The sequence below is a fragment of the Phasianus colchicus genome, chromosome 8, assembly GCF_987193195.1.
Source record: "Phasianus colchicus chromosome 8, bPhaCol1.hap1.1, whole genome shotgun sequence".
Classification (NCBI taxonomy): Eukaryota; Metazoa; Chordata; class Aves; order Galliformes; family Phasianidae; genus Phasianus; species Phasianus colchicus.
The window spans coordinates 8,549,973-8,562,597 of NC_143443.1; the positions used below are offsets into that span (position 1 = coordinate 8,549,973).

General features: G+C 38.3%; 1 protein-coding gene across 2 annotated transcripts in view; it reads right to left on the reverse strand.

The window, feature by feature from the left end:
* The window catches only part of ANK3 (ankyrin 3), a 315,864-nt gene that overhangs the window by 113,699 nt on the left and 189,540 nt on the right, over positions 1–12,625 (reverse strand). For both annotated transcript variants that reach the window (XM_090144833.1, XM_090144835.1), the window contains exons 9-10: positions 8,169–8,267; positions 1,001–1,099 (exon numbers count right to left, since the gene is read on the reverse strand). In XM_090144833.1, coding sequence (XP_090000959.1) covers positions 1,001–1,099; positions 8,169–8,267 — 198 coding nt within the window. The remainder of the gene's footprint in view (positions 1–1,000; positions 1,100–8,168; positions 8,268–12,625) is intronic.

Sequence of the window (12,625 nt, forward strand, 5' to 3'; positions counted from 1 at the left end):
ACTCAGCGTGCAGAGGACGGGTGGATCCTGTCTGTCAGATTAACCATGACAGCACTTGCCAGTGACTCACTGAGCAGAAGCAAGCTGGTGTCACAGCCTCCCCAAACAGAAAGCTAAATATAGTCCAGAGAAGGGAAAAAAAAAGAAAAAAAAAGGAGGAGGAGGAGAAAAGCAGAATATAGAAGGACGCTGAGACAGAATAGGGCAGGGTGACAGAAGAGAGGAGAAATAACAGAAGGAAACATGACATGTTGCTTACAGACTTGAGAGGCAAAAGGTGGAGAAACGTATCTTGGGAAAGAACGTCAAAAAACTGTACAATTCAGCTGTCAGTCTTTGGATGGGAAAGTCATGGAATGTGTTGTGCTACAAACAAGACTGCTGCACTGAGATTTAAAACCAGCCATAGCTGCAGCACAGATCACCAGAAGAAGAGTTCTTGCAAGCTTGTGCTTTAATGCTAACCCATGGGTCTAAAGCAATCTGCACACATTCTAGTGCAGGTGACGTGAAATTCCCATGAAGAACTTTGTGTGACAAACTGCAGAGAGAAAGAAAGTGAAAAAACTGGTAATCGCTCCAGTTCCTAATGAAATATGAGCTGTTATCTGCAAAGAGATGGTACTCTATTTATATCCCTTATCTCTTTTCTAACCTGAGGGTAATTTAGTGCAAGCTGAAAATATACTGTAATCACCATGTATTTATTCCAGGATACAGACATTTTCTAGCTACTGTTATTCTAAGTGTTGGGGTTTACCATACATGCCTTTTCAGTCAGCAGAAAAACCTTTTCTTCTGCATCTTGATTTAACATATTTTAGATATGCAGACGTGTGCTACATATGGCATCCACTTTGGAGAGCTCCCACACAGGTACTTTAAATAGCTATGAAATAGGAAAGTTAATATCAAGCTCTTAAATACAGTATCATGCAGAATTACATTTTCCAAAAAGTACAAGGACTATCCCAGCAGAAAATAGAACAGTATCAGTTACCTTTGTTTTGGAAAGAATAGGAGCACCACGATCCAGCAGCATTTCTACAACTTGTTCATGGCCGCTTCTTGCTCCACAATGGAGGGGGGTCAACCCATCCTGGGGGACACAAGCATTATAATCTATTACATTCAGACACAGTAAAGTTGATTTTTTTTTTTTTTTTTTTTGCACTTTCATTAAAAAAACTGCGATGTCTAAAGAAAGTATTTTCTGCTAGGTGCTGACCTTGTGCATCTGAAGAATTGAACCCATTTATTTAAATGTAAGGAGCACATTCTGGCTCCATTTTCTAAATATGTAAATGGTTGTATCAAATTGGTGCCATGGCTCTTCTACTTTACGTGCATTAAGAAAGATTGTACATCAGGTACTTTTTGATTGCACGTCTTTAAGAAAACTGGGTCAGTCAGTATGCATCAAAGCGAATGGATATTACTTATATTTAAAAAAAAATCTTTCTTATTGAGTTTGATTTTATTACATTGATTTTGACAGGTGTACAGCAGATGAGAAAACCATCTTAACCCCGGGTGGTAAAAGTATGCTGGATTAACTCCTGTTTCTTGTAGCGTAAACCGTAACTGTGCGACTTCCAGCTGAATGTCTGATCCAGGGTCATGGTCTACTCTCAGTACCTCTTTCAAAATAGTTTTCACCGTGCTAGAAATACGTTCCTCAATTAAGACAAAGACACTTTTTAAACTTTAGAGTTATTCCAAGTTAATTTGATCATTCTTTGTCCTGTATCCTGTTTAAAATGCTCAAGTACTCTGCTTTCCATAATGGATGCTATGATGGAAGACAGCAGACGTGCCTCGACTAACTGAGAGTAAAGTCACATGGAGTTTTTCAACACCATGTGTCATAACGGTTATCGCAAATAGTAATGTCATGGCTTTGAGAAAAATTAGGAAGAAAAATGTATGCTTCTTGAATTAGTAAAAGCAAATCTCTCATTTGTTACAAGCAAACCAAATTTGCAGAAGATACTGTTATATAGCAACTACATTGCATTTTCGCCAAATATGTCAAAGGAGAAGCCTTTATAACTAACAAGGAAGCAAGGTAAGCATTTCCTAATTTTTCAAGCAGAGATTATAAAGGAAGGGGCCTCTTCCTGTGTCTTTCACCACTCTTAAAAATACTTCATATTGCCTAAAGTATATTACAACATTTTTATATAAAGGATTATCTAATTTCTTATCACATATCCTGTGTGTGTCAATTTACACATACACTGTATGGTAGAAAATACTTCTAAATTACCTCCTTCTATGTATTTTCCCCATATATATAATAATGTTATGTTATTAGTTAAAGGCTAATGAAGCGTAGAAGGCAGCTGGAGGGATGGAGGTACTGACTTTGAGAGTCCTATGCTCTCCTGCTTCTACTTTTTGCCCTCTCCTAAGAAGCTTTTGAAATTCAGCAGCAGAAATTCTTCTGACTTAATTTTTCTGATGTTCTCATTTAAACCTCATGTGGCTCTAACTGTACGCTTTCTATTACTTAATTTAAGACATACAATTCTGATGCAGGTGAAGGAAAGATTTTTGGATAAGGCTTAACTTGAATGCAACTCAGGAGCTATTTATTCATACAAGACGAACACTGTTCAGCTCACTTCTCAGATTATACCGAGATCACGGAGAATAAGATGCATTTACTCACCTCTGTAAACTGGAATAGAGCATCCTGAATTATGCCAGTGCTCCCCAGAGCACAGAGCCACAGCAGTGTGGTTGTACTGGGCCCACAGCTGCTTCCTGCAGCTGACAAGGCTCCGGCAGCACAGGAAGTGGCAGGTAGTCATGCCTTGCCAGTCACACAGCAGTCCCAACAGCAGATCTATCACACGGCATGACACAACATTGCAATGCAATGTAGGATCTTGTTGGGACACCCTATCTGAAGCTATTCTTATGAGAAAGTCAGGGCTTCCATGAGAAAAGGCAACTATGCTCAGCTGCAAAGGGTTTTTGATACTCTGAAAATGAACTAACTATTCACCTAGAATAGTAAATTGCTATATGGCCCTAAGAAGAAGTAAAGAAATTCAGAGTCAATCTGAAACAGGTCACAGAATGATGTACAACATACAACATTTACATATATGTATATATTTACATAAAATCTGAGATTAGAAGACACTCCTCTGAAATCAGCAAGACTACTGACTTTGTCAAGAGATTTTCTAGTTGCTTACTTATGGTTGATACAGACTACACTACGCAAAGCATAAAATGCACCACATGAGTTACAAAGCCATCTTTCTTTAATATGATAGTCTGCAATGGCTCTGAAAAACCATTACAAACGATTATGACAATAATCTGCAGATTAAAGACTCTCTAAGCATATACTGACATAACAAATCATATCATTTGTATTATCTATCCCTCCAGAGAGCCCAAGAGCATCTCCAGCAAAAGCCAGGAGGACAATAGGAGGGATTCTGCTCAGATACAGGCTTCCTTCCCATAAGCACTGCACAAATTACTGCTGTCTCTAGGATTTATCATCCCTATTCCAGCATGGTGAGCTTCTTAGCAGGTGCTTCTGCCCAGCATGGCCTCTCCACACCCTAAATCACACAAACTCTTCTTTTCATCAGTGCTACTGCAAAGAGTCACCAGTGCAGCAGGGTAACAAATGAGCTTTGCTCTGCTTACACATGCAAAATACACTGCCAAGTCAGTGCTATTCTTCTCATTATTTTTAATCTCAAAGCATGAGGCTTTTCTGGAGCAGCTTATGTATGATCTGATGCATCTTAAAAGAGTATATCCCACATGTTCTCATACAGATATGAGTGCTAGCCTGTTGTTTAGCTGTAAAATCAGTAAAATAAAGATTACAGACTTACTTTAATCCAAGCTAAATTGTGCTCAATGCCTGCTTCAGACAAATTCACTTTGGCATATGCAGTATTAGGCAGCCAAAGAAAATCAAGCTAATTTGATCAGCCTCTCTAATTACACTATTTTTAAAGTCTTTTCTGGAAGACAGAGAAAAAATAATTAGGGCAACATTCAGTAAACATGTTACCTCAGGCATTAACAGGTCTTTGCTTGAAAGTTAGTTAAAGACCAGAGTTAAAAAAAGCTGCCAAGGGCAGACTAAAACAAGGCACAGTTAGGGCTTTGCATCGCTACTTATTGAGGAGTACACTAAAGAATTAAGTACAAAACCCCAAGTGCCAGCTGCTAGACGTTACACACACACAAACAAAAAAAGGACAGCTGGAAGAGAAGCAACTTATTAAAATAAACAAGACAAAGTAAGTGTGAACTAAAGAAAAAAAGATGGCTGAGTCACAAAATGGATGTAAGATCATTTTTTGAAATAACCTCATATGCTCATGCATTATCTGAACTCTTAACTGCAGTTCAAAGGTGCACAATGTTTGTGATGCTCATCAAGTTCCATTCCTAATGAATACAGTGAAATCTCGAGGCCATGGATGTCTTTTACAATAATTTTAACAGGATAAGGATTTAGTCCTTCACGTTAACCTTTTGTGCAGTACCTCAGCACTGCAGTCTCCAGGACCATCTGCCAGCAGAAAACACAAGTGCTCAGAGAAATGACTAAGGAAAAGAATTCATTATCCCAACTTAATTTAATGCTCAGAAAAGACTTTATGTGCATTTATCTATAAAGTGGGTATGTTTGTGAAAAATAAAAGGCAACACCACATGGAGAACATTTCCAGTACCAATTCCAGAGAATGGACTGTGGGCACATCACAAAATGACAGCTGAATAGCTAAATTTGTCCCATTTAAGAGAAACAAATCCCAGCCTTGTTGGCATTTGTTCAGCATCGCAGGATGGTATCTTCTGCAAAGTCCTGTAAAGGTCAGTTACAGACCTGATAAGGAGAATCAAAGGGCTGGGAATTCCTTCCTCAGAGCAAGGGAAACAAGCTGTTTTCAAGTACTGTTGTGCTTTCATATGGGTACAGTAACATTGTAGTTCACCTTTAAGGAGGCCTTTTGTGCTCCATAATCAATGTTTGCATTAAATAGTATCCAAGAAAAAAAATGATTTTAATCAAAGCAAAAAAAAAAAAACACCAAAAAAGCTATAGAACTCTGCTTCTCTTAAAGAAGAGGTCACACCTACATTTATAAAGCTTTATAAACATGTATAAACTTATAAAAGAGAAGACTCACTTATTTTTTATGTACAAATCCCATTCCTGTGTAAAGTTGCACGCTCTTTCAGCACCTGCCCCTGCCTCTCGCAGAGCAGTTTGAGGCTGGGCTCAGACTAAGCATCCCACTGATGAACATGATTTGACAGTTAGAAAACACAGCCTTGGCAGCTTGTTGCCTTTCAATATGCATAGTAGTGGTCATACTGCTATAAAGGGATATGACTGCAGCTTTTGTCATCCTGTATTTTTGCAAGACCATTCTCAGCCTGAGACATTAAAAAAAGGAGAGCGCTTAAGAAAAAAAGTGAAATGTCTGCAAAATTGACACACCTCAATTGTTCTACCTTGGGAAAAAACACTGGTTCAAGTAGGAATAGCAACAGAACTTTAATAGGAACATGTAGTATAATGGCTCACAGCAATTAATCATAATTATTGAACAAGTCATGCAGATCTCTGCTGAAATAGAGTTCTTTTCTACTCTAGTACTGCATTACTCTCAGCCTTCTCTTGCTTCTCCTACTCACTTGTAAATCCTTTCTGATCTACACCAATGACTCTCTTCCCTTTTCAGATCTCCCTGGTAGAGCCCCTTGCTGCCCAGACCAGGGGCTGGTAAATGCATACCAGGATGTGTTGGTGCTGCTGGGAGCAAAGCTTCCAATTCATCACTAACTAGCAGAAAATGATGCCTCCGATGATGCCAAAGAAGTGCAACATACATATGGCACAAGCAGGAGAAGTTACACAAATCCCTTTTGATATATGGGAGGAGGAGTATTTGGAAAATTCTCTAGGTGAAACCAGAAAAGGAAAGGAACAAAAACAGAACAAAATAACAACAAAAACCTCCAAGCCACAAAATCTTCCAGAATTGCGCTCTTCTCTCACTATGAAGCTCTGCCAGACTACAGAGCTGTTAATGCTTCCGTCTTCTTCCTAGATCCTGTTTCCATCACAGTCCATATTTTTAGTTACATAAATTATCCTAACTTCTGACCCTAGGGTCTGTGACACAGAAAATGTAACAGATCATGTTTTTGTAACTACGGTAAAAGAACAAGTCAGACTTCAACTATTTAAAATAGTGGTCCCCAACTTTCTGGCTGCAATGAGCCAAATAAATGCTTGTAGAGAAGAAACAAACAATACCTTCCCATGTTCCCAAATGCACATTTGTCACATCATCAAAATGGGCTCCCCCTATACAGAATATGCACACTCGTCCTTTAAGCCCAGCAGCCCCCAGTGTGGCAGTAGGAGACCTGGTATGTTTCAATCCAGAAGTAAGAAATTACAGAATCATGGAACGGCTGATGTTAATGTTTGAAACATGCCTCAAGTCTGACTGCTTTTTTAAACAATGGAGGACAAGAGAGAGGAAGAGAGAAGGAGGTTACTCAGAAAGAATGGTCATATCCCCACACACAAAGCAAACCCAGGAGCCAATACTACCCTGAGGGAGAAAAGTGCTTCTAAGAAACTATCACAGCAGAAAAATCAAGGGTGAGACACAGAGCCTGCAGCACAGAAAAAAAAGTTAAATTCTGATCAAGTGCTAGCTATGCTGTCATTTTGATATACAAAGGTAGAAAGCAAAGGGAAGTAACAAGAAAAGAAAATAACAGTTGTTATAGACATGGGGTACCGCATCCTGACAAGAGAATGGATCTGTATGGCAGTCTGTTAAGACTCAATTCCATACAAGCTGGTTCACCCTGTTCACACTGTGCAGGACCAAAGATTTTATGCAGGCTGTTCCTTAAACCCTCTTGAGATAGTGTTTCTTTCTAACGTCAAGAGCAAGAACCACCCACTGTGTACAGGTTATCCCTTCCATACCCCCCAAATATAAAAAAAAAAAAATGCATCTTACAAAGAAATCATGAATTGCTTCTAAAGGTAAAGCACAAAAACAACTGGGAAAAAAAAGTGTGAATAGAGTGAAGAGAAAAGGAGCTGACCCAGTTTCTGAATTTGTCACAAAAATAAAAAATAAGAATGTGTCTCAACAAAGACTGCAGGAAATCTCAGAAACTGCTGAAAGCCTAGAAAACCAAACAGAAATCTGTGCATACTGCAGTAAGTGCAAAAAAAGATATTCTTAGTTTGTATTCTTGATTTGTTCAGGATTTTTTTTTTTTTCAGGTGAAAATTATACCGAAAAACTAAAAATGAAAGACAGATACATGTGAAGCTAACATTTCAAGGAAATTACAATTGTTCCAAAGGTACAGTCACTACACCATGAAGACTGCCACACACGTACAGGAGCATGTTGCAAAGACTGCTGTGACAGCCCGCAGCACTAGTTCTAAGGTTTACTTCACAACTTCTGAACATTTCTTTTGACCACTGTGTAAGTAAATAAAACAGTCCTAAGCTAGTTTGATTAGGTTTTAACAATAACAATTAGATATAACTGTCTGCATTGACCTTCTAGGACACTCAGCAACTCAAGTCAGGCACCATCTGGATGGAAACCATCACTACACCTGGCACATTTACTCACAAATCCAAGCCAGCAGTTAAGCACCAAGTCAGGCAGAAGCTGAACAGTCACACAGCTCTGCAAGAGGTGGTGAGATTCACCACCTGTGTTCACCACCTGTGCTACACTCACTAACACTGCCCTGTGGATGAAGAAAGGCAAACACACTGCAGTTGAAAGTGATATTCAAGTTCTGAAAGATCTGAACTGAATTATCAGGTTTTAGTATTTTCCTGTGTAACCATTTCTACCCCAGCTAACTCAAAACATCATTTAACTTAGTACTCTGAGGACACAGAAAATACTTTGTTCTGAACTTTGCCAGTCAGGTGTTTCACATCATTTTAAGAGACATAAATTGTTAGCATCCTACTGCAATCGTATTATAAGAAAGAAATACAGTACATTTATGGTAGCCTGCCAAGAAGACAAGTGATTTAGGTTGTACAGCAGCTTTCAGGTCAGAAGCAAGAACTCCATATAATCACTTGCAGTATTTGCGCTGAAGCTTACCCTTGTTTTGGCATCAATTTTAGCTCCTCGATCAAGTAGGAGTTTGACCATATTTGCATTTCCCCTCTTCGATGCAACATGTAATGGTGTGATATCATTCTGTGGAAGAAGAAAACAAAATGTGAAAATAAATCTACATGTCTTTGAGGAACTCTACGATCAGTTTGCTCACAGAATGAATTATGCCAGCTTTGCTGAGGGATAACATGACTTTATTTATCTGGCATTATGAAAGGAAGTGAAAACTGAGTTTCTCCACACATGAAATAATGGCCTTACATCATCTTTCAAATTATAAAGAGAAATGTTTAAGTTATGATTGGAATTATAACAAGACATTGTGATTGTGCCTCATTTCTCAGTTTTTGTACAAGACCTAAATATCATCAGTTTTACTTTTTAAACCTAAGCAATTTTTTCCATCTATGCTTGTTTCTGAACATATAACAAAAGGAACTGATACATCAAAACTTCATTTGTCAGTTAGGAGTTATGAAGATTTAAAAAAAAAGCAGCATTACATTCGGAGATCTCATTCATAAACAACAAGATGCCCATGTCATTTATTTCTATTGGCAAACTTTAAAAGCCTTTTAAGCAGCTTCATATCACAGTTCAATCACTCATTTCATCTACCTGACCAAATACTTTCCCTTCCAGTAGGCTCATGCGTGCTTCCCTAGTGATGCCCCACAAGACGACAGAATGTAGCTGAGCTGCACATTGAGGGCAGTTACATAACCGATGCGTGCATGCACAAACATGCTTTTTAACAAGATGCTAGCTAGGACATTTCTTTACGCTCTGATGAATCCTTTATCTGTTGGTGTACGAAAGATGCATCCTGAATATATTTGATCATATGGAGCTAAGTGGAGATAAAAGAACTTAAATAGAGCATGCAGCTACAGTATGGAGACAAACAATTTTAAAGAACACTTTTCTGTGCGTTCGGGGGCAGCCCAAACAGCTGGCTGTGTAAAGCTGGCTTCCCCCTGACTGAGTAGAAAGCAGTGAATTTTAGTGAGCATGTTTCCTCTGGCTGACTGGATTGGAAAGGCACCCATTACCTTGACTAGCTGGAGAGCTGTACAAATGTCTTACCTGGCCAACAGAGCGTTAAACAGCACTTCCTCAAAACTGCAGGTGAGTGGAATGAGAGAAAGCCAGTACCAGAAAAAATCTCACAGATGAGACAAGTTGACTCACAGCTTAATAATGATGCTGAGTACCTAATCCAATATGATCTATTTTTATTTACTTGCAATTTCCCTATGAAGCTAACCCACAGCTACTAAACAGTATGAATTAATATTACCACAGAGGTAAAATACACTTTAGCAAGAGGAAATGACAGAGCTGCTTTCTCTAGTATGAATCTTTAGAGTATCACAGCTGCTATGTCAGAGTAGTTTCCAATTTCTTTAAAAAGTGAAATAAAATGTAAAGATAATTAACACATTAAACAAGAAGTATGCTATGCCTAACCTTCTCAGGGATGTAAATCTGAGACTGTGTAACATGCAATTTGTGAATTGGTTTTGAAAAAATAAGTGATTCTATCTGACTGGGAGTTAAATTCAGATATAATATGGGGTCAACCCATTAGTGTATCAGCCACAAAAAGGGCAGAAAAAAAAGAAGACAATTATATTGAGATACTTTATACTTTTTCCCTCTTCCCAGGAGGAAAGATGTTACCAAGGTCAGAGGGAGAAGATGACAAATTGTACTTTCCCGATAAAAAACAGTAGAGGAAATAACTCTCATATCTTCAAGTCAGGGGGTACTGCAGTTAATTTAGAGGACCTGTTTTTTTCTGCTTGCTGGGGTTGATGGACAAAGAGACTAACTCAGCCTAATAGACTTCAGCGCCCTGTTAACATGGCAAAATAATTTCTACGAATAATTTACTATATTAAGTAGAGAATAGAAGAAATGTCTTTTCTAAGCATCAAAGAAATAGAAGAAGATGAAGGCATTACAAAAGGCAGGAGTAACACACATTAAATATGTGGTTCTCATTCGACATCAAACTAAATCAAATTAGTGCGGCATGGGGGGAAATAACCACACAAGAACATGCTCTTTGGCTCTAATTCTTCACCAGCCCAATCTTTTAAATTGTCTATTGCCTTAAATGAAAGACAATTGATTCTAGATTGAATGGATGAACACTGGCAGATAAGCATCTCAACTCCAAAAGAGAAGACTTACACTCAGAAGTTGAGAGTTAGGTTACACTGCTGGTTTGCAACGGAGGGGAAAAATAATACTTATTTTCATAGTCAAAAAGGAGTCCTGTTCGTTTCCTTCACGTTTCAGGTTAGTACAAATACTATCATGACCTCTGCAGTTGGTCTCAGCTTCTGGCAAGGGTCAAGCACCCCAGCTGGGAACATGGTGAAATTCTCCAGCACCTAATAAGCACCACGCTCACTTGTACAAGCTGGAGCCTGCAAGCCTTCTTCCCTCCATTTGATAGACTGTCTTTACAAAAAGCATATACATTAAATGTCTCTAAAACCTTGAAATCCTGAGTTACATACAGTTTAGAAAAGACTGTGGGTTCACATTAGAAAGAGGCAGATACATAGAAGATATATTCACTTTAGTCACAGTTTGTTAAGAAAAGCAAAAAAGCACACAGCTATTGGGTAATAATGATTTGAACAGGAATCAAGTAATGGAACACTGTACACCCAGTGAAATATCTGTCCTTATGAACAAAATCAGTTTCTTTTAGCTGGAAAAAGAGAGCTGCAGAAGCAGTATTTACTCACTCTCTAGGGTTTTTTTTTTTCCACACTCTATTAACCTACTCAAGCAGTTCATGAAAGGAATTAAGAGATAAAGGAGAAGAAGCTTATTTGGTCCTGCTCAGTCTTATCAGCTGTGAAAAATACTATGGCAAAATCAATGTAAAAAAAAAAAATGAGCCAGTTTTCCATTCAGAATTTAACTTCAGCATTTAGCTAATTTGAGCTTTCACAGGTAGCAAACAATATGAGGTAATAATTTGGGTTGCTAAGATTCCTGAGCCCTGCACAGATGAAGGGAAACATGAATGTCTGTACAACTGCCCACTGAAGTTTAGGGCAAGCAACTTGTCTTTCATCAATACTGGGCTTAGCTGAAGCTTAAGGAAACACAGCTAGATGCACCACATATATTGCCCCATCCCATCTCAGCACACATCTATGACAATTAAGAACATCAACATGAGAACAAACCTCAGACATCAACATCATTAATGTTTCTGATGATAGAAAAAGGAAAGCAAGCAATTCAAACCCCAGTTGTTTGTTCTTGTCACAAGAAAATAGAGATAAAACAAAAAGGCTTCATAATATGCATAGCTTGGGTATAGGTTATTAACACTAAAACTGTGGTTTCAGCAAACAATATAGTCACCAAATGTAGGGTTCTGAATTCTTCAGTAAATCAACAGCATCTGCTGCCTGTTCAGTCTATTTTTATCTGTTTGATCTTCTATAAATTTCTCCCTTTGTTCTCAAGAAAGAATAGTAAATCAGGAAACTTTTGAAGATGTTTTCCTGCAGTAAAAAACATGAAATCTCTTCAAGAAGTTGTTATAAAAAGATCTAGAAGTCTATCAGAGCACTCCTATCCTTGCTCTCACTGCTGAAATATCAAACACTGGATAATGTCTCATGAAAATCCCTTGCCAGTGAGATCCCCTGCCATCCAATTTGAGAGTTAAAAAAAAAAATTCTGCAAGGAATATAAAAGATAACTTACGAGAATAACAACCTAAAACTATGCAATAAATGCTCACAGCATTATTAAGTAGCACATGGTCTTTCCTCTCCCCTTTGGCAGATGTCATGGAGTAAATGAGTCAAAGTATTCTGAAAGCATATACAAATTTAAGTGTGATGGATTACATGCAGGCATTTTCTTTCTATATCTCACAACATCGTGCACAGCTATTTTCCCTTTACCTCCATGCACTGCTTGCTGCTGCACTCTTGCACAGGGCCCTGTGCCTTCTTTTGGAGGTATAAATAGGAATGGGTGAAAAGAGAGATCTGTTTTTCTTCTTTGGCAGCTTCTGCTTGCTGCTGATCAGAGGAGACACTAGGCTCTTTCAGCTGCATCTATCTACAGTTTCATAAGAAAATTAAAAAAAAAATTCAAGCTATCCTAAGCTGAGCAAAAAGCCATCTCCATTTCCCGTCTGAAATGAGACCACTAAGTTCCCACTGACACATGCCACCATCCATCACAGCTCACCACAGCAGCTCCATGTTATCCCCTACTGTTACAAACTGGGAACAGAAATATCTAGGAATTAAGAAAAGAAAAATGCAGTAAACTAAAAATGGACAGAAATATGATATGCTATGGTATTGCATTTTTCTTCCATCAAACAGCCTGAGCTTACAAGCATACTAATAATAAATAAGAAAAGTAACTATTTGCACTTGTAGTAC